Source organism: Ostrea edulis, chromosome 8, assembly GCF_947568905.1.
Source record: "Ostrea edulis chromosome 8, xbOstEdul1.1, whole genome shotgun sequence".
NCBI lineage: Eukaryota > Metazoa > Mollusca > Bivalvia > Ostreida > Ostreidae > Ostrea > Ostrea edulis.
Window position 1 is genome coordinate 11,377,174 of NC_079171.1, and position 23,863 is coordinate 11,401,036.

General features: G+C 35.9%; 1 protein-coding gene and 2 long non-coding RNA genes across 3 annotated transcripts; 2 read left to right on the forward strand and 1 right to left on the reverse strand.

The window, feature by feature from the left end:
• The first annotated feature begins 2,832 nt into the window (after window positions 1-2,832).
• On the forward strand, window positions 2,833-8,000 carry LOC125662248 (uncharacterized). The gene is made up of 2 exons (XM_056146900.1): window positions 2,833-3,979; window positions 6,905-8,000. The coding sequence occupies exon 2, from the start codon at window positions 7,073-7,075 to the stop codon at window positions 7,709-7,711; it is 639 nt and encodes a 212-aa protein (XP_056002875.1). The 5' UTR covers window positions 2,833-3,979; window positions 6,905-7,072; the 3' UTR covers window positions 7,712-8,000.
• Window positions 8,001-8,068: 68 nt separating this feature from the next.
• Window positions 8,069-13,580, forward strand: LOC125661842 (uncharacterized). The gene is made up of 7 exons (XR_007365141.2): window positions 8,069-10,186; window positions 10,267-10,517; window positions 10,646-11,522; window positions 11,621-11,687; window positions 11,783-11,956; window positions 12,034-12,200; window positions 12,337-13,580. It is a non-coding gene; the product is annotated as an uncharacterized LOC125661842 (long non-coding RNA).
• A 3,123-nt stretch (window positions 13,581-16,703) lies between these two features.
• Window positions 16,704-18,634, reverse strand: LOC125662153 (uncharacterized). Its single transcript, XR_008797882.1, has 2 exons — window positions 17,688-18,634; window positions 16,704-17,397 (listed from the first exon to the last, which is right to left on the reverse strand). It is a non-coding gene; the product is annotated as an uncharacterized LOC125662153 (long non-coding RNA).
• Between the last annotated feature and the right edge of the window lie 5,229 nt (window positions 18,635-23,863).

Below are 23,863 nucleotides of genomic sequence, written 5' to 3' on the forward strand. Positions count from 1 at the left end.
CCTTGACATCCTGTACACAAACACTTGCATTGGTATCTCCACCGCTCTTCAGTGCGTTGTATAGTACAAACACATACCTGTAAGGGAAGGGTCATTTGCCTTTGAAAAGCCGACGGTAACCCTGGAGCCCACGTGACACACCCTAACCCTTCGTCGGAGAAAATCTTATGTACCTGGGTTACTCTCATCCTACACATCATGGAGAAAAGCAGGAAGATCACCAGACTTAATCCCAAGCCAAACTTTTTTCTTGTTCGATATTTATGTGACAGCAAACTGCAGGTGCGCCGTAGAGCATGTATAAAGAGTGCCGAAGTAAGTAAAAGATACATGTTTTTAATTTTACAGTTTTAATACTTATATTTTAAGGTATTGCATGGACAAATTTCGTTTGAGTTTATGACATAAATGATAAATCGAGTTAGAACACATGTGGCCTGTTTCCGAACTATATAAAATATATACATCTTGTCTCTCTTATGCATCGTACATAATTCTAATAGTTCACCGAAATATTGCGATAATCAATCAGAATACGGATGTAAATCTAAGTCACGATTGTCGAAAATCTTTTTAATTAGTTACAATGTTACATGTACAAAGAATTGATCAGCTTATAGTGAAAGTACTGTTAGATATCTGTAAAAAAAAAAAAAATCAATTCATATTCACCATGGTCAACACTTATTTCGATATTGAAAATTTTCCCCGAGTTTTAACATCAAATTGTATATAGCCACCAGCGCTTACAAAATCGATGTAAATACACAAATGTAGCGAGGAAAACGATTATGAAATTGCGAGTAAATTATGTCTATATGGGTCACTATTTGGTAAGATTATTCCTTAACCAATCTGTAATTGGCGTTTTAAAAAAAAATAGTAATCATTATTGGATTAGACAAATTATGGTACATAAAATTACCAAAATACCCGTGATGTACCGAAAGACCCCCCTAAGGAAAGCTGAGCAGGTAATTTTCTCCTCCTCATTAATATAAAGATAAAGAAAGTACTATCATTTGCTTAGATCAAACTAATTCTATTCTAACATTTAGAAATTAAAGAGGGATTTAATGAGATGAACAATTTACTTTTCAAAATTTGAAATATACAAGAAAAAAATCCATAAATTATTGATTGTTTGATGTTTTCCGCCACACTCAACAATTTTTCAGTTACTTGGTTTTATATAGAATAACTTCTGATACAAATATTTCAATTACAATAGTGAAATAATAGGGTATTGCGGTAGGTTAGAGGCGTATTTCGGTGTTTTCTGAGGGTATTTACGTAAAGCACAGGTATTTTAATAATTCTAGTTACCGGACAAATTATAGTACATACATGTATTACTCTTTGACAACTAGGCCTACTTTGACGGTGCAGAAAATCTAAATAGTAATTTACTTTAATATTATAAGCAATCTTTTTTAAATTGGGATCTACGCGTCAGTTTACTGGATTTAATTTTAAAATCAGGAATTAGACTATCTTATTCTCTTTAAATGCAAGTTTTATTTAAATATTTTGTAAATCAAAGAGTTGATAGGACTTGGTAGTAGAAGTATGTTATTACAAGGTCAGGTTTTATTCCCAAGGTGCGAGTGTGTAATTTGGGAAAGTGGGGTCGCATACACGTATGACACACACAATGGCGCGTAAATATCCATATGGCAAGATTTCAATTTTCTCGCTTTCAAATAAAAAAAAACAAGAATGCGTGAAATATTTCATTTAAAACACATGTAAGTCATTTTATTAATTTGCTTAAAATATATCAAAAAGTTTAATCTTTTAAGAAATGTAAAGAAGCTATCATGCATATAATTATTTGCTTGTCTACGTATTTAAATATAAAACACGCTTACTTATTCTTTCTGGGTGGGTACATGTAGAAACTGTACATATGTTTATGAAATTAATACGATATGGTAACCCAAATGAATTATTAGTGGGTGCAAGTTAAAACGTAAAAACGGCACTTGTATGCATTTAATATCTCTTATGCTATTTCTTAGCAAATTTATAATAATTCTTTTTTTTTCTAAAAGTGTTTTCACAACACATTTTGTAAGAATTATCATACATACAGCTGTATCAAAGAAACGTCTTATCCGTCAGTTGAAAAATACGTTCATTTTTTTTGTTCCGTTATAACACCCGAAAACAGGAACATAAATTCATCTTCGCTAACCAAAGGTTTTAGGTCCATTCTGCTCCCCGTGGACCGTACACCCTTTGCTAGCGAAGATGGAAACAAGTAAAATAAACGGGAAAATTAAATTACTTTTATTTATACAATGCATCTATTTCACTTTTCAGATATTTTAATTGCATATTTTAGTAGACTTTTAACGAAAAATCCTAATGATATTGACCATCGTTAAAGTCTTTTGGGAAGCATATTGCATTTACTATATGCAATTCAAAGTTTTTAGCGTGTAAACCCAACTTCAACATCTCAAAAAAAAATCGTTTCTTTTATAAACATCGTCGCAGATTCCGGTCGATGAAATCCAGAAACAGGAGGGATGAACTCTATACCAGGACGATTTTTCCGCCCAGGGGGGGGGGGGGGACTCTATATTGACTTTGTACATAGGGGGAAATTCTATACTGGGGAGCTTTTTCCTCCTGTGGGGGGGGGGTCTATCCCGGGCCCGTTTTTCCGGGGGGAAAGTATATGCTACAACACCGGACCATTCGATATCCGATATATTGGACAGTTTTCATCTTATCACTGTCTTTCAACATCTGTGTCATTACAAAACATTTTCAACCAAAATAAGAAATTGTTTGTGTTTATCCATGTGTTTGTACATACATGTATCAATAACTGTTAATGAATAATTCCTAAATGTCGTAACAGTGACTTCTATAATAGATAAAGAACATAGAAAATATCAAATGAATAATATCGTATTTAAATATTTATCGATGTGTCAGATCGTTGGTCTCGGGAGAGGGGGGGTGTCCTTCGCTGAAGTAATACCGTTATTAATCTTTATGGGCCTAGTCAAAACTATTTTAAGTGTAAATAACACTGAACATCTACACAATGTAATTTTTTACATGCACGGAATTCGAAAAACTGTAATGCAAAAGAGGAAATATTTGATGATAAAAAAATCATTTAATCGATATCTTTTTTAAATTTCATAAGTGAAAGCGCTTGCTTCAGACAAGTACTACAAGTATAATTTAAGGAAGAAAGTATCCTTCCCGGAATTGAATTTTTTTAAAATAAACATTTAGACTACAAAGTCCTTACTGGCGGTCATGCACGGGTTTTCCTTTTAATTTTTCTGATTTCTATGTTATTTGGGAGGGTTTGTATAAATAAAGAAAACAATAGGAGGGTATTTACACAAAATAGAGAATATAGAGGAAGCAACCATTACCAGTTCGATTGCTGCATTTGATTATATTTTTGGACATGTGTCTTGTTATTTGTGAACTTATTGGTTGGATGTCAATACATTTAAAAAAAAATATTCCTAACAAAGCTGATAAATGAAATACACCACAGTACAAAACATCATTAAAATTTTTCAGAAATTGACTCGGAATTTTCTATACAACTACTAACTTTATTTTGAGAAATTTTACAAATTAAAACAAACGACCAAAACTTAAAGTCTGTCAAGGCATCGTAACCCTGTCGTGACTACATGTATTTACACATTTAGGTTAATTTGCGTCGAGTCTATGTTGTCCAGTGGGGACGGCCTTCAGAAAAGGACAGGGCAAGAATTATTGGAGCCGGCACAGAGCCAGAGATGAGAGCCCTATATCTAGAACAGAGTGCTTTAGAATCGAGTCTAACATCACCCTGCTCTTCCACTCCTCCTCGCTCACCGACCCCACCCAGATCCCCGACTCCACCTAGATCGCCAACACCTCCTAGATCTTCGACCCCACCTCGCCCCCCAAAGAAGCAACCAAACAAGAAGAAACAGACAGATAAAAAACAAAGGTATTATATACATGTACTTATATAATTTATCAATTAAATAGTTTTTGATAGTATGATGTAGGCGTAGACATTATTGCCATTCTTAATGTTTTGAAATTGTTTTACACCGACCAACAAATTCATTTGTTAGGATCTACTATCGCTCTCTCTCTCCCCCCCACCACCACACACACACACACTCACTTCCTCTGTGTCTGTCTTGCATTTTATTTTGTGTGGTTGTAATAGAGATATCTTTTCGAATAGTTTGAGTGGCCCTGAAAAGGGCCATTTCATGAATTTTGCTTTACTGTCGTTCTTCCAACTTCCTTTGGAAATAGACGATGTCTTTTCCGGCAGATCGTTCTCCACCAAGTAGTTGCTTAGGGTTATCTCCAGTTGCTGCTCCGTTTACATAAATACATACGGGAACTACCTTGTAAGTATGTTCGATGTATTTGGTGCACTGCTCTGGGGTCATCTTCGTAGCCCAGAATGTGTGGATGCAGCGTATTAGTTCATCTTTTGTCTTTGGTCCCTCAACTCCAATATACCCTTTCAACTGTTTCCATACCATTTCGATGGGGTTTAAGTCCGGACTTTCAGAGGGCCAGTCCTTCCACCAATTTATTCCATTTTCTTCCATGAATTGTTTTGCCCTCTTTGATGTATGTTTAGGGTCATTGTCTTGCTGGAATCGGTGTCCGTCTGGGAAAGTTTGGCGAAGAAAAGGAAGTAGGCTTTCTCTTAGAATGTTTTCTGTGAAGAATTCTGCATCCATAATCCCGTCAAAGAGTACTAGAGGCGATGGTCCTCTCTTTGAGATTGCTCCCCAGCAATGTAATTTTAATGGATGCTTGGCCTTTGGTATAGTTTGCGATAAGGCTCCCAGTGGTCGATATGACGTAACTTTGTTCGCTGTGAGCTGTATGGAGGTCTCATCAGAGAAGATTACATCATCAAACTTCTCGTTTGTTGCCAGAAGTTGCTGACAAAAGGTGACTCGTTTTCCCTTATTCACGTCCCGAACCATCTGCCCATATCGGATTCCTCTGTTTGTAAGACCGCATGAAGCGATCACTCGAAGTGTGGTTCTCTGGCTAACCTGAGAACCAGCTGCCTTCAACTCTCGGAACATCTGTGTACTTGAGAAGGTGTTTTCTTTTTCATGATACTGTTCCTTGATCATGTCTCTGTCAACTTCAGTTGCCGTTTTAAAATTTTTCCTTTTTAGTGGGTGGTTGTAGGTCGACATCGCCGAAGAGCCCGGTTTCATGCCTTATATCTCTGTCATGTTTCTCGCTCAACATTCTGGAGATAACCGAGCTGTTGAAACCCATTTTTCTCAAATAGATTATATCAAGTTTCATCTGGTGGGTGAGATTAGGCAGGCGGTGCCTTATTTCCATCTTCTAGTCTTTTAAATCTTCTTTCTTCAATCTTCTTTTTTCTACCTTCTTTCTTCGTTGATATCCAAATTACGAGTGATGCCCTTCTCTTGAGAAATTCAAATATGCATACTTCTGGTACGTCGGTATGTTTTTGATGTAGTAGCAAAACAGATAACACAATAGCCTTTGTGGATTCTATGTGAATTGCAAGGGTTTTTCGTTTCAAACATTCTTACAAATCGGCATTTTCAAAGGCCGATTATTTTGACCTTGGCACTAGTTGAGAAGGGAACATCATGTCCCATTTCCCATCTAAGTATCAGAAAATTTTATTAATAAATGAATACCAAGTGTGAATACAGTACTTCTAGTTAGTGTTTTAGTGCGGTTTTATTCTTCTTTCTTAATTAATTAACTATGGAATGAATATTATATCCAATATTTTGATTTTTAGTTGACAACCCCACCTTTACTTTTTTTATAGCAATGGTGAATGTAAAGAATGTACATGTAGGCTTGAAAGTTATTACGAATTCAGCCCATGTAACGAGCGCTCCAATTTCCACCACCCCTTTAGAAAATCGGTCAATAATTTTAGATAAGTTACCGTAACTTTTAAAACACCCTTCCACTTTCCAAAAACGATAGTACTAAGAGGATGAATTTACATTCTCTCCAACTGTCAATATGCATTTTGGTCATATTTCGTTATTCTGTAGTTTTTCTTTCCATCAAAAATTGTTTATCGCAACTGTTTAGACAAGACCATGATGTGTATATATGCAAATTCCAAGGGGTTTTCGTCACAATATACCTTGTTTGTCATGGGGTCAAATACTTTGGGTATTTGAATTCACACAAGTCTAGCGAAAGGTGTAAAATTTATTGGGTCCGCGCAGAGGAGGTGTTTTATGAAGTAAGATATTTCTCAATAGCACAGGTTCTCTGACAATTACGTAAATTATCCAAACGTACAGAGACTAATAGCTTAAGTTTTCAAACTCACTTTCAAACAGGGTGTAAAAATGAAACAACATGATCAATTTTCCTTCAGAAAATAGGACTGTTATTTGATTATTACAAATGAGATGAAATGAATGCAATTTGCAACAATAAATTAACCCGTTTCAAGCTGAGACATGTAAAGCGCTTTAGGATATGTTTGTTAGATAAAGCGCTATATAAATGTCCCCTAATAATAAATAATAATCCATTATACTATAAGTAATTATACTTGTCCTTTTTGCATGAGCTAAATTCGTCCACTACTACTATAAATAAAATAGTGGGGCGCAGTCACTAAATTATGTCTGTGTGTGAAAATAACGGAAAATGTTCGTTATCAGAAAGCTCCACCCACCTGTATTTCTCTTAAAGATGCATGCATTTTGATCAGTAATATAATATCTATTTTTATTTCTAAAAAGGTTTCTATTTAGGATTTGTTCAATTTGCTGATGTAAGCATGTAGAAACATTCATTCAAAAGTCCAATAAATATATGAAATTAATTGCACAGGAAAATATATACATTTGTTTTATCTTCTATTTTGTAGCAAGCAGCTCGTGTTATATCCGTGGTGGAGACTACAGGAAATGCGGAGAATGACAGCACCGTTGTTTTAGGAGACCCATGCCTGCCCGTAACCCCTATCATAAGGAGACCAAATGAGAACCCCCCTTCAGCATCGTCAACAGCTAGCGACTGTGGAAACTTAGAGGGTATGCTAAAGTTGGCCCTTCGCCATTTGAAAACGATGGTGTCAGTGTCGGACCTTCAACGAGAATTAAAAATTGTGAACACGAAGTTGGATGTCGCCAATACAAGGATCGTAAGGCTAGAGGGGACAATCAAGGACTTGTCCAATGGGATTGTCGGGAACACCTGTGCGCCGCCTCCAGTCCAAGCTCCTGCTTTTGACCAAGTCCATGGAGAGGATCTCAACAACGGAGTCCCCCAGGAGTTCCAAATTGACTTGGAAACTTTGAACCATCTGAAAGCTGCATCAAACAACCCGGGGCATTTAGCGTGCCTTCTAGTGAAGAAGTTATTTCCGGAACTATTTCTCTCAGGGCGAAAAAGCGAGTATAATTGGTTTGGTGGAGGTGTGAAGGGTAAAAAAGAGTTAGAGAACAGACGCAAAAACGCTATTAAAAAATATGTGACCTTTTTCCATCCGGAAGTAAAGGAACCAATGGTGTGGCGGGAACGGGTGGTGACCAGAATTAATGAGTGCCTCCGCCGTCCTAAAAAAGTCAGGGCTCAACAGAAAGTTGTCAATGATGGTGGTGATGATGATGATGATGATGATGTGCAGCATATAAGTGTTCCTCTTACCGCGATTATGTACGCTCAAATTTAGAACTTGCGTGTCAATGTTGCCAGAAGTACAGACTTAGATGTTACATACATGTACTATATTTATGAATACTAGAAGTTTTCATCTATTAAGAAATTTTTAACATTTGCTACATGACATACAGTATGTAAATGAAATGATGATAATGTACTAATCTAAATAAAAGTTTTCCTTATCTCGATAAGATGGCTTTTTGTATTCAAGTTAACCATCCTTCGATTCAACACAAATCCCGATTAGACTACGTGGAATTTAAAAAAAAAAGATACCATGTGTAGACCAACATTCCCGATGTTCAAATTTTAGAAAGGAAGTTGGGGGGGGGGGGGGGGGGGGGCTTGATCTACAAACATTGTTTCAATTATACGGTTCAATATGAATTAGGAATTTCTCAAATTGCTCTTGATTTGAGCATATCAAAATGCGGTTCATATGAAAAGTTGGAATGCAGTTACATTCCCAGGCTCTTATCTTTGAAGATTACATTGATTTAATAAATGTACTTTACGTTAAGTGTCTGTAAGCACACTTTCATTTTTAAAAAAAACCAAGGTTGATCTTTAAAAATTGTCACGTGCCATATGCGGTGATTTACTTCCATCGACGATAGTCATTCAAGGACTGTGACGTATTGTATTTATTGAATCACACATGTTTATCTATTAAATTATAGAATCGTAAATTACACGATTTAAGTTTTTAAAGATCGAAAAATTTAAGCACCATTTTTGTTGTTATTGTTTTCTTTTGTTAAACCTTTAAAACTGTAACATGTTCTCTGGGATACGTAAAAAAAAAAATATATAAGTAATGATAGCACCGGACTTTATAAAGTTCAATCTGCAGTTTGATCATGTTTCGTCATTTAATAACTCTTTCAATTTTTTTTTTGTCGGGATAGCGGGACTATTGTTCATAACAACTTGTATGTTCCATGCATATTCGAAGGGCTTTTCGCCACAATAAAACTTCAGAGGGTCAGCTAATCCACGTGTTTGAAATTAACACAGGTGGTTGACTTCAAGCGAAAGGTGTAAAATATATGGGGTCGGCGCGAACAGATGTAATCTAAAATCATAGGTATCTTGCGCCGACTCCCTTTCTGACTTTTCGCAAAGTCAAACACTTCTGTAAATTTCAAATACCCAGACTAGCTAACTGTAATTTACATGTAGTTCTCCTTGGTATTTGCACGGAATATACTAGTAAGATTATTGAATTTTTTCTTTATGAATATCTCTATCGAAATATAGAAGCCTCGGTCAAATATAATTAATTCACGATCATTTAAAAAAAAAAATTATAGTTAATATCTTTGCTTCTATTGATAAATATTATCAATTAATTCAAATTTGTAATAATCGACATTGCTCTGATTTCGATATTGAATGAAGTTAATCTAATTAGATCCATATTCTCATAATATGAAGTAATTTAGTACCTTAAACACGCTTTTGAAGGAGAGAGAGAAAACACGTAAGTAATTATTGAATATCCCTATTACATGTAGTATGCTTTTTATTTACTGAATATACTAATTCGCATTCAAAACGGGAATTGTACGTATTACTCGTTATTACTTCTATTATAATTAAACTGGGAATTAATGAATATATTAATGAAGAAAGGGATTAGAGTATTTAAATGAAGATTTTCAAACAAGGTTTTCTAAAAGACATATAGTGTTTGGTATCGTTGGAATCGTCTCAAAAAGCTGAACAACAATTTACATATCAGCGGGGAAATATTGAATTTTTTTCTTTTTTTTTAATTCCACCGTTATCATGTTATTTAGCCTGCGGCACATTTTCACAAATTCTGCAAGGCGTCGATAGCTCCCGCGAGCTGTGTGTATTCGCAAATAACACACACCGTGGAACACTGAGGACACGGTGTATCTCCGTGGATTTTCCTCCGTGGTCTTTCCACGGTGGGGTGTATAAAACTCGTGTCGTGTACTGTAGGTTCTTACCCCAGGGCAGAGCCAAACTTGATACATGTATACAGTGTTTATGTGTAAAACACTTAAATAGCATCTTCTTTAGTGCTATCAGTCTATTCTCAGTACCTCGGTGAACAAAAGAGATTTATAATTAGTCCGATACTGGGGATATGTACATGTAGGTTGGTCTAACTTGGAGATCATTGTACCTTATTACAATTAATGGCGTTTGTAGAATTAATTTAAAACATCACATGTATCACATCATTTTGAATTGATAGCTATAATTTCTTAAATCATTAACAATTGTTTTATAGACCTAATCTGCATGTTAAACCATGTTTATGGTGACTTAAAGAAAAAAGTTTTATGTTATCTAGGGGGATGCAAATTAAAAGGAAGTGACATTAAGAAGTAATTATCAGAAATTTTCATGAAAATTACATGTTATGCCCAAGAGAGGATACGTAGGTGGTCACGTTCCATCCAAGGAGATTTGATGAGAAGAAGGGTCGAGAAGAGGGCGGAAGATGATGGTGCGTGTAATTTTAGGTTCTGGCAATTGATAATTTGAGTTGTAATATGCCGGTGTTGATCAACGTATTGTCATTTACAGAAAACAAGATCCAGCCGGACGATATTAAACGATTAGAAAATTCACCTATATGTCGAAGGACAGAGGAGCTGTTTACCAGGTTCGCGGGTGTGGTGGATAGAATGATGACCGAGGCAGAAAACACTTTTATGAGGAATTTTGTCTTGGTCAACATCCTCATCGATAACGCTCAGAGATTTGGGCCCTTCACCAGCATCACCTTGAAGATCATCCGGCAAGCTGAGCGAAATGGGGATATCCATGTCCTTGTCGTGAGTTTGGGGTTTTCTTTGTTTTGGTTTTACACTTTCGGGGAGGTGGTTACATAAAACCCTGCACAAGGACTTGCAATTGCGGCCTTGAATGAAATATTGATCTCAGTACTGTTTGAATTTTTCAGATAGCTGCACACAAGACCGGCACCATTGCTCCTGGGACGCTACTGTTAGGACCCTCCCTTTGGGAGAAATTTCAAGTTTACCTGGAGCTGCGCAAGAAACTGTCAGGGTTTACCACCGTACTGGACATGGAATCGCCGTCGTATTCCTTACCTTCCCTAGCCGGACCGAGGTGCTTCAGGCCATGAACTCGTCAAGCATATCGAAGGCCATCCAATCAATATGGAGGCAGGCGGGGTTGAAGAAACCCATTTCTGGCACACAGCTACAAAAAGCTACTGCAACCACGGTAGATTTTGTAGCATATAAAAGATACTATAGTATATAGAAATAAATGCATAGATAAATGAGTGAGTGCATGAAAGGTGAAGATAACGAACAGTGATCAATCTCATAACTCCTACAAGCAATTCATTTCAAAATTAAGGATTATCTCCCTCATGCATAGCTCTTATCCTTGGACGAATTTGGCTCCACTTGTTTGGCACGCTGTTTTTGGCTATATTTAGATCTAAAACTTCATAGTTATTTCGGATTTCAAACATTTCGGTTGAGCATCACTGAAGAGACATTATTTGTCGAAATGCGCATCTGGTGCATCAAAATTGGTACCGTATAAGTTTTACAAAATAGATAATTGGGCAAACACGGACCCATGTACACACCGGAGGTGGCATCAGGTGCCGAGGAGTAGTAAACATCCCCTGTCGAATGTCTGGATTTTTTCAGATGCGCAAGATATTTCCAGAGACCAGGCTTATGTTGGCCCAACAAATGAGCCACAGGTCAAACACCCAGCTAACTCACCAAAAAGAGGACGCTGTGAGGATCGTAATTGTGATCTCTCACGTGATGAGAAATATAGCGACCCCGGGAGAGGTATATATTAGCTTAATTTAGGTACTAAATGTGGCAAGAATTTTCAATAATTCAGGAAAAATACCACTTTTTGAAAATAATATTTGTATTACCATTAGGCAGAGGTACTGGAAGACAGGCCATGTCATCGAAGAGGTTGAAGAGGAAGAGGAAACCCTCTCCTTGGTATTGCACTAATAAACAATTTTTGTCTTAAAATCACGTATACAAAGAATTCAACATGAACAAATTAGCCTTAGATCACAGCTATATTTATCCAGTCCAGACTGCGACGGCATCCGCCGATGAACTGACGCTGGAACCACTGACTCCGCTGCGGTCAAGCACCACTGTATCTAGTCAGTTACCATCAAACATTCACGCTCACGGTAGGCTGCTATTCTTGGAGGAGGAAGCCAAGTTCATCCTTAATGAATGCCGCCATATGATTTCTGGTAAGAAATATGATAAACAGCAAAAATAGCTGACGACAACTTGATAAATGAGTCAAATCACAACATAATTTTTGCAGATCCAGATCTTCCTATAACTAGTGGAGCGTGTGACCGGGTGCTGCGGGGGACGCCAGAGGGGAGAGCCATCATCTCAAGTGTAAGAGGAATAGATCCAAAGGGATATCTGAAGAGGATTGCAGAAGATTGCAGATAAAGTGTGCACTGCACGAAGGCAACAGACAGAGTAAGAATTGGTATCAAGGTTTTAATAGTATGAATGAATCAAGGTCGCAAAAATATCAGCATTCATATCAATGCTTCTTACGTTATGAATTGATCATTTTCTTCACAAGCCTTTAAATTGTTCATTCTCATTTTAGGAAATAGGAGACATAGCATAGGAGAGATGGAGTGTTCATCGGGGGCGCAAACGGTCCCCTCTGGTTTTTTTTTTTTTTTTTTTTTTGGAGAAAGACAGTACCATCATTTCCTCCTACAAGTGTTATAGTTAGAATTATAGGGAGAGATGGAGTGTTCCTTCGGGGGCGGAAATAATCCGTTCCGGGTTTTATGGAGAGAGAGAGAGAGAGAGAGAGAGAGAGAGAGAGAGAGAGAGAGAGAGAGAGAGAAACGGTACCTATTTTTGTAATCAACACTTACAGCATTTATTTGACATCCTTCAGACCTTGTACAGCTGTTATGAAAGCATTGTAGATGTGCATGTGTCTTTTTGGAAGTGATAAGACATTCTTCGAAATATTTGCATGTGCATGATGTAAGCATGGTACCTACTATTTGTAACCAACTCCTCTCATAGCTTTTACTTACATTCTTCAGACCCTGTACATTATAAATGTTATAAAATATTGAAGATATACATGTGATATTTTAAAAATGCTACTGTTTTTGTTTTTTTGTTGTTTTTTTTTTTTTGTTTTTTTTTTTAAATTCTACATTTAATATGCAATTTTCCAGTATGTTCTCTACGGCTGTTTCTATAATAGATTAACATATTTTAAAGCTACCCGGTCATTTCTGTTCTTGAATCAACTTTTTAAATTTGTATTTTTGAATATGGTAAACATTACTTGCTATGTCATTGTTCTTGAAATTAAATTAATTGAATTGTTATTGTGTTTTTGTAACTACAGTTTATGTAGGATCCCTTAATTTCAAGCAGACAAGAATGTGCCGCAAAGTTGCGGCAAACTGTTTTCTAGAAACAACAATAACAAATCCATTAACATAGAGATTCCATTTGCAAGAGTTTGTTCTCCATATGACCAGATTTTAAGTCAAAGCAGGCTACTGACAAACAAGTTAGAAGCAGGCTACTGACAGAGAAGTTAATGTTGCAGGGATTTCAAATTCTATAAGAGTATACATTCCCTCTCCTTTCGTAACAGTATGGCAGCCCATGAACGAACTGCATTTTCTCCAATTCAGAAATGATGAGCACTTTACTTGTTTATTTACGTAGAATTGTGACTGAAAATATTAAAGTAGTCTTTATTCGCATTAGTCGCAGCAGGTACTTTGTCGAAAAAGATAACTATGACTAAAAGAATGTATTTTTTTTAAAAATGTAAAATTTGACACATAGTCAAAATGGTCTAACTCTGGGGTTAGCATTTAGAGTAGCGATACCCACATTTAGGTACCCACAGAGAAGTACCTACAAACAGGTACCCATATAGAGGTACCCACATACAGGTACCCAGATATAGGTAGCTATATACAAGTACCCACATCCAGGCACCTACACACAGGTACCCACATAGAGGTACCTACAAACAGGTACCCACATACAGGTACCCACATACAGGTACCCAGATATAGATAGCTATATACAAGTACCTACATACAGGTACCTATAAACAAGTACCCACATATAGGTATCCACATACAGTTTTATACAAACAAGTACACAGATACCCACATACAGGTATCCAGATATAGTCAGGTGTATACAGGTACCCACATACAGGTACTCACATACTGGTACCCAGATATAGGTAACTATATTCAGGTGCTCACATACAGGTACCCAGATATATAGGTACCTACATATAGGTACCCACATGCATGTACTATTCTGTGCCCTCTTGTAAGGAGACAAGACCTAATTTCTTTTAAATTTGGGATCAGTACCTTTATTAAAGATATATTCTCAAGAAAGTTTTATTGCAACTCTCTTCAAAAAAGGGAGCCTAAAATGACAATTCATCCTAAATCTCTATTATGAGTATTGTTTCTCATATTTTCCACGGGTCACCATTGTGAACAGTAAAGTATTCTTTATGCGCATTTGTTGCAACAGGTAGTTTGTCGAAAAAAGAAATCGCGACTGAAATAAATGCCATTAAGTAGATTCAACATCTTTCGGATACGATTTGGTCAAAAACGTATCGAAAGGATTTTTTTCTTGGGAAACAATTTATTTTGCAATACAGAGTCAATATCAACCTCAATCACCCATAAGAAATGCATTCTCTCCAAGAAAAGTCTCAATCACTCTGTATTTATGACAGCATTTTCAGCAAGATTGCTTGTTACAAGAGAGCACAGGTCGATTTTTAATTTAGGATGAGTATCTTAATTAGAGATAATTTTTTCCTTAAAAAAAAATTGTTTCGACTCTATTCGTAAACTTGTGAGAGCGAAAAGGGGAGCATAAAATAACGATTTTTCCTAATCATCTGTTTTGAGCGTTTTTCCCCATTTTTTTTTTTTTGGACTAACCATTGCGAACAATGAATTATTCTTCATTTGCATTTGCCCAAGATGGTAGTCTAGTTTGTCGAAAAAAAAAAGAAATTGCGACTGAATGAGAGGCGATTAAATGCTGCGGAGAAATAATCGCTCTAATTTTTGTCGAAAGTGTATCGCAAAAGAATTTTTAATGGATATCAGTTTATCTTCCTATACTGAGTTAATATTCACCTTAAACACCCAGAAGAACTGCATTCCCTGCAAGAAAAATCCATATTTGCAAAATTAGTGGGTAGAGAACCCAGATACAATGTACCTCAGAAGAGACCACCAATCTTCCGAAAGTAAATTGGGAAACTTTATCATTTACCGGTACGAGCGGGAATAAGCATCCTATGTCGACCGGTTACACCCGCAGTGCGACTTATATATTGATATTGGATCATGAATGGATAAGACATGAGCTCTAAGTTGTTGATTTTTCCTTACTAATTGATATGTATCATGCATTGATACAATGTACCTTTTGGACAGTAATCAGGATGCATTTGCCAGTGTGGTCAACACAGATACATGTAAAACTTATACGGTACCGATTTTGATGCACCAGATGTCCATTTAGACAAATAATGTCTCTTCAGTGATGCTGAAGCCTAAATTGTGGAAATTCGAAATAACAATAAACTTGTAAGAGCTTAGAGGAAAAGTAGAGTGCTAAAAACTGGAGCCAAATTCGTCCGAGGATAAGAGATATGCACGAGGGACATAATCTTTAATTTTGAAATTAATTTCTAAATGTCATCCCAGCAATTAAATATGCATCCGTATTTTCAGGCTAGTAACGAACTACTTAGCTACTAGGCTGTAGAGACCCTCGGGAACTAACAGTCCACCAGCAGAGGCCTCGACCCAGGGGTCATAATGTAAAACTTATATGGTACCAATTTTGATGCACCAGATGCGCATTTTGACAAATAATAAATAAAACATAAATCCCGTAAGGGATTCAAACCCGGTCTTTAAAAAATAGCAGTCGTTATATTTAAAAATCTACGACCTTGACCACTGAGCCACGTAGGAAATCATTACGACCTTAACCACTGAGCCACGTAGGAAATCATTACCATCTTAACCACTGAGCCACGTAGGAAATCATTACGACCTTAATCACTGAGCCACGTAGGAAATCATTACGACCTTAACCACTGAGCCACATAGGAAATCATTACGACCTTAACCGCTGAGCCATGTAGGAAATCATTACGACCTTAACCACTGAGCCACGTAGGAAATCATTACTATTTGTGAAAAATTAAGGTACAGCTGAAACTGAAATCAATATCAGTAAAGTCGTTTCGAGTTTTTTTTTAATTTACCACAAAAATACCTTTGTGAAACAAAATTTTAAAGCGACAGTTTTTTAAAGGAAAACTCAAAGAACATGTTCATGCTGAATTATTTTGTTTCACAGAGGCAGTTTTTCTGAAATTCGGGGATATCCATGTGTTTTAACGTTAAAAATCATATAAATCGCGTATTGCTTGATTTAAAATCAAATTATTTTGGCTAGTACTTCTCGGTACACGTCTTTTAAACTTAATTTTGGAAAAAAAATTGAATCAAGACATCAGTTCCAATTGGTTTTATCATATACTTGAACAACTTTATTTTATCGATCTTTGACGCAACACCTTAACCCTTTCTCTACCGGCACATTTTAGAGGTTTTTAAAGACTAAATGACAGTATTTTTAAATTGATTTAAATCTTCTTTATGTATCACGATTTGGGACAGGCATATGACATATGATTTTGTTAGGAATTGGACAGGGAACAATTTCTTATAAAATTTGTCAATGTATCCCATGACCTCAAATAGGTCTACGGGGTCAAAGGTCATATAAGTGCACATTTTTGCAATCTTTTTTCTCTGAAATATATATATTACAACCCCTCTCACAAGATTAGAGTCAAAAATAGGAAATTCTAAATGTATGATCTAATGTGCCTTTTAATATACTACAAAAAGAACAAAATCAAACTAATCAATTTTATTGACAAACAAATATTTTTGGTTGCTAAGTAACAACACTCATAGTACAATTTTGACCATAATTTGCCTTTCTGCATCCATTAGACACAATTTAAACGTAATTACAATCCATGATGATTAGTAAATGTCACATTATTTTAAAAATATAATCTTTAAATAGATCTTAATCATTTTAAAAGGTTTTTGACAAAAAATATAATGAAGAGAATTAATTAAGGTCAAAGGTCATTAAATGGAAACTTCGTACTTTATATACTTGTCCATCATTTTCTAATAATATGACGTTTTGCCATTATGTTCCATTAAATAGAATAAGTATTGCAACATTAAAACAAAGATCTTTCAGTTATTGTTAATCTAAAATAATATTTTTTTTTTTTATTCAATTATATTTGGTTGCTAAGCAACAACACCTTATCAAATGTTATCAAAAAGTACTAACCATTTTTCCTCTCCAAGTTCAACATAAACGAATGTTCAAGTACTTACTTTCAATCACTAGATTTAAATGTACTTGCATCATATTTAACAAAAATGTTCTGATATTCAACCTCTTGAAACCTATTTCTAGACATAATTCTTGATAACGAGTTGTTCCGACAGGGGCATGCGTTGACCAATATCTGTCTATCGACTGGAACTTCACAGCAGGCGTGTATAAGATAATGCACAAAAATCTGGAAAAAAATATTTCTTAATACTTAGTCCTAAATACTAATGTATTGTCAAAGCTTTTGAATACTCAAATTGGCTCTGTAAATGTTTTCGATAATCAAAGCCCTCTGAAAAGTATGCATTTAATTACTTATGAAATTTTATCAGAGGTAATTGTAGTACACATTTAATAAATGAGTTACATTCACAGCCAGATTAATTTTGGTAAAGGTAATCTTTTTACTATGCATTTTATTATTCTTTTGAAACTGGAAATTACTGCCACAATATCGGTTTTTAAAACTACTAATACCTGTACAGTTCCTCTTCAGTGAGAGGTTGCAAACTTCCTTTGGAAGTATATGGCAACCCTTCCCCCTAGATATGACTATCTCAGAATAATGGTTGGTGGCAACACAGATGGAGAAAACCAAATCTTCTGTCAAAAACAGCTTCATAAAATCTGCAGTTCTCCGAATAATAGGGTCCCATATCTGAAAGAAAATTGCAAATAAAATCAGTATTGGCCACCATACCTTAAAACGTGGCATACCTTATAATTAGAAACTAATTAGAAATTATCTCATTTTGTATGTATACGATCCCTAGTTATGCAGCAAAAAAAAATTAAAACAAAAACAAAAAAACCCAGTAAAATGGTACACACATATCAGTGTACCATAATGCCATGATTCCAATTGTGAATGTATTATCTGGATTTATTTGAATGTTAATCAAATTTATACTGATTAAACCCTATATTCAACCTCAAAGAGTCATACCAACTGAAAGGCAGGTTGTCACCCCGAATGAAATGCCACAGTTCTGGGATCAGGTGTTCCGGTGTCCTCCACATCAGCATCCTTCCAATGCATGTCTGGATTTGTCAGTAGACTGTTGCTAGCGGATGATACCTGGGAACTTCCCACTAAATATTGGGATGTCAATACCCTTTTTAAAGAAGAAAAGAAATTACAATTAAGAATTGTTGGTTTATGTTTAAAAAGCAAAATCTAAGTTTCACGGTAGCATGGAACAGTTTCGCACTTAAATTTATTTACTCAAATTTATTTAAAGATAAGGTAAGGGATTGCATACATGTGTTAGAAATGAATCGAATATTTTATTATACATTGTGAGAGTAGCAGAGTGGGTAATGAAAAAAAAAAATGTATCATGTAGGTATCTGCATTATGCCTAGCATATATTATACACGAGGGCAAATACTGAAGAAATTCAGGTTAAAACCTACAGGGTCCAGCGAAAATACCGAAACTCTGAGGGAAAGTGAATGACCCCAGATATAAAAGTTGAATATAATTGCTTCTTAATAGTACCCAGTGTCTAAATCCCCTTGTATGGTACTCTGATGGGCTGTGGATTTAGTCGAAATTAGGGAAAATCTAGGCAAGAAGGGGATTGATTGATTGATGTTTTCTGCCAAACTCAACAATTTTTCAGTTATCTGGTGGCACCCAGTTTTTTTATTGGTGGAAGAGAGAAACCAGATACCTGGGGAGAGACCACCGATCTTTCGAAAGTAAACTGGGAAAACTTTCTCACTTACCGGCGCGAACGGGATTCGAACCCGCGCCGACAGAGGTGAGAGGCCATGTGATTTTGAGCGCAATGCTCTAACCACTCGGCCACGGAGGAGGCCGGCAAGAAGGGGACACGTGCCTATCAGGTCATAGCATACAAGTACCAGCATGTATGGATCACATGTAATTTATGGTCATAAGCTACTAAGTGTATATAAAATACATGCATTTGGATAAAAGAGAAATCAATATGATTTTTCATTAGCCTGTCATAATCAGACTTTTATTAAAGTTAACCCACACCCATTTTGGCCCTAACACACATTTTGTTTTTATTTCTGTTACAGAATAAAGAAAATAATTCAAATTATGATAATAAATTCTATCATTACAATAATGCAAATTGTGTTTTCCTAACAGATTGTGTTTTCTTTTCATAGAAAGATAATTTCTTTTATAAACATGGAAAAAACTTGGAAAATAGCCTTTTCACCACCGGTCGTGAATGCCCAGTCTGATTAAAACCACCCCATCCCATTATACACTAATTACAACCCCTTCTTACACTCGCGCGTCAGGTAAGGAGATCATTCTGGGGGAAAAAAGGGGGGGGGGGTGTTAATCAAACTGCCGGACCCGGACAGGGTGTTATTCACTTGTTTTAGATATCATAAAATATAAATATTTTCTTTCATGAAACGACAAAGCATGGCATCAAATCGCGGTTAATTAATCGTGAATTTTTCATAACAAAACCGCAATTTTTTCCCCCTTTTTAGTCGGCCTATGTGGCTACATCAACTTACATGTACGTATTTATACTGAATGCATGATCGTTTGGGTCATCCTGCAACAGGAGATCCAGGGCATCTTCTTCTGACATCAGGTCGTTTTAAAGATGTAAAATACAAGCGTTTGCTGTGACAGTCACGGTGAAGCTGTGTTTGTTTTCGTTGAAACGGAAACACGTGTGTTCTCCGTGCACACTTTCAGAAAACCCCGCGAGGCCCGCGATCCGGATAAAAGTATACAGGCTATATATAGGCGAACTTCTTTTTTCTTTTATTTCTTTGGCAGAGAAAAAAATTATTACTATTCCGAACAAATATAACGTTTATATCTGAATATGAAGTACTTTATTTATGTTTTTTTAAATTCAATCTGCCGATGTAACATTCTCAATAGGTGTTTTATGAAGTTACATGTAGGTTGTATAACTGTTATAAACCAATATTGGTTTTATGCTTTTTAAAAAAAAGCAGAGATACCAGGCTGATTATTTCATACATGTATGTATGTTGTTTTAGTGTATCAACAGGTACTGAATTTACTAAAAAAGGACAATACAAATAGTTTTCACCACTTTATTGTGCGACGCGCGTCGATTGCCGTTAGCCACGTCGATTTGTCGCTAATTTTTTAGAAAACCGCGCAGCATGTCCCAATTTCATTTTATCGTAATATAAAAACTACGGGCAATTATACTATGAATAAGGGTCCATCAAAAAGAACATTTCCTCTACTTTTACAGGATGTATTTACTTTTCCCTATTTCCATATATAAATATAGATAAAATGCCGATCTGTTTAAACATTGAGAAATAAAATCGTAAAACAACGTATATGTGCAAAAAATTGCTATTTTCTTATAACTTTGCCAGGCATTAAAAATAATTTTTATATGTACTGAAAGCAGGGAATATATGCTTCTCAAAAATATAAAAAATATTGCATTCATAGGGAAAATGAAAAAAATCATAGCGAGGGGGGAAATGGCCTTGCGACAAAGCGTTGCGTCATATTTAGACGAAGTCATCTTTCATTTTAAATGCTTTTTTTAATTTAATGGCTTTATTTATTCAATTGATTTTTGCATAGTTCAAAAATATAGAACATTTCCAAAAATATGATATATAAAACATATATATTACGTCCGTAGTTTCAAAGATTTATAGACACTCCTTTTCCGTAGCCCTGTTTTTACGCGCTATCGGTCATATTGACCGATACGGTAGAGAGAGGGTTAAGGGAAATTACCATGAGACGTGCAACACCTCCTCTACTGATGATAGATTTTGCCTCATTTGAGTAGTGTTCATAAAGTTGTGTGTTTCTGTTTCTAAGAGGGGGTGTAACTTCACCCATTAAGGCTAAGTATATGGTTAAACTGATCCTGGAGCATCTAGATATGAAATGACAATTACAAACAATTACAAATCCCTATTCCCTTGGTCCCAAAGATATAGCCAATGTTAATGGGGTTTTCTCTAAAAGTAGGTCAAAGTCCAAGGTCAACAGTTCTGGTAGAAAAAAAGAAATGTCATCTAATGAGGCATCTATATTTGAAACATCAAAGCCCTATCACTCTTGGTTCAAGATATATAACTAAGGCCTCTACTAAGATATTTACTAATCAAGTAAAATTCTATTGTACCTTGCGGACTTCACCTCAACAATATCAAAGGTGCAAGCAGTAACTCTGGACCAATCGTTTTGGAATTTATTGGCAAAATTGTTAATTTATAAGTATAAGTCAAGAAACACAGAACTCGGATAACATTTCACTGTTAACGCTTTCGGCTTCCATGCCTCTTGAGATATAAATTTGCATGTACAAATATGCCTTTAAAATTGTTATCATCCTGTGCATTTTTTTTCCTATTAACTAATTATGCATACATTAACAATAAAGATATCGAAATTAATTAAAGTATGACTTCATAATTAACACCTTTTCGTTAACGGATGTACCAAATGCACATCACCAGTGTTGTCCGATCTTTAACAGAATTCCCCGTCCTGATATATTTGAAGCTTGCGTCATGTTGATTTCTGGTATATTATTTTTATTCTCTGCATCTCCTGTTCTGCAAACAAGTGTATATGACAAACCGCCACCATATGTGCACGTAGTAAATGTGAGGAAGTCGTTTGTACTACAGAATAGGAAACCACACTTTCGCAAGTCAAGGGTTATCGGATCAATAACCCCCGACTTGTGAAGATGAGGAAACCATGGATTATTTCAACCACGTGACAGCAGATTTCATTTTGTTGACAATCTGTTTACAAAAAAAAAAAAAAAAGAAATGTCAAGAAACAGGATTATCTATTGATCTTTTTTTTCCTCCTCATATTTGGATGGAAATTTGTATTTCCTACATTTACATTTTTAAAGAGAAGCCGCTTTTCATATTTATATCCACGTCTTTCTCACCGACCGTGTGTGCACTAGGTCCCCGTGCTATCATTCACAGTAACAGTACATGACCCCCGTACACGAAACCCCCGTCTCCAAACTTACATATTTATACATTCACGTCTAATGGCATTGTACACAGCTATCCCCCTCTCTCTTTTTATTAAACTCTTGCGCTAAATAGATGTACTGGATTAAATGTGTAATAACATTAGAAACAAATCCATGGAAACAGTAATCCCGGTCGATGACAGGTAGTGGGCGTTCCCGGATTAATCCCTCCATTCATAGAATGACCACGGAATATTTTTTTATATATATAAAAAAGTTGTAAAGTCTCTACCAGCCAGTAAGGCAGGCGGTTTACTTTATTCTACGTCTCTTGTTGTTTATTATTCAATTTTTATAATTCTAGTCGTGCATTTCATTATAAATCATGTCTGAAACATTTTATATTGTCAATGCTTTATGTATATATATAATAAATCCTGCCGAAATCCCAATACCTGTGTTGTATCCTTTATTTTTAATAATTATACATCCTGTAGTTATTAGGTAATTATATGAACCCCATTGTTAATAAGCTGTATCAGCTTTCATTAGATTATCCTTAAGTTATCATAGCATTACATGTCCTGTTGGGCATGCTACCTATTTTTAAATTGTTAGAATCCCATGGGGATCCAGATTAGAAAAGGTCCTCGGGTCCCCTTGCTTGTCGTACGAGGCGACTAAATGGTACGGCCCTACTTGTGAGGCCCCGTGTTACAGCAGGTGTGTCACGATAAAGATAATGTTCTGCTTAAAGGCCGTAAACGCCGACCATACGTCTAAATTGTGCAACCCGTCACCGGCAATAGTGACGTCACCATATGAGGGAAAATTCTTGAGAGGGGCTTTGAACGATATAAAATCAATTATTTGCTTTAATTGCACAGTAATATAGATTATGTCAGGTTTCAAATACGTTGTTTTAGATTTAGTAATTCAATGGATGTTTTATTGCAATGGCGGGTATAGGATTTCCGAAAGGGGCCAGAGGTATGTGAACGCCATACTTGGGAATTTTGAAGTTCTAAATTTAGAGATTGCCTTGTAAAATTATGGCGACAAAAAAGGGGGTGGGGGATCCCTCTAAATCATTCACAACATTGTATTTCTGTCATACACAGGGTGGTCAAATTTATAACCAATCATAGTACAGTATATTTCTTTCGCAATATTTACATATCCAGTGGTTTGTTTAATCCCATGGGGATCCGGGTTAGAATAGGCCCCCAGTACCCCTTGCTTGTTGTAAAAGACGACTAAATTGAACGGTCCTTTGAATGAGACCGCAAATTCCGAGGCCTCGTGCCACAGCAGGTGTGTCATGATAAACACCCCCCCCCCCCCCCCCCCCCTGCTGAAAGACCGTAAGCGCCGAGCATAGGCTTATAAACTTTCTAGCCCTTCACCGGCGATTTTGACATCGCCATAGGGGTGAAATATTCTCAAGGACATTATGCAAAATACAACCAACCAACCCGAAAGAAAGAAAAGTAAAATGTAAATAATAGAAAAGTAAAATTATTTTTGAAGAATACATGAGGGTATGAACGCCAGCACAAGGGTAACTAGAGAAATACAACAATTTAACAATTAAATGAAATTAAATGACAATATGACATAAAAGCTTAAATCTGTAAAATTATCAAAGTAAAACACTATACTCAAAATCGATAGCTATTTTTTTTTTCAAAACAGAAT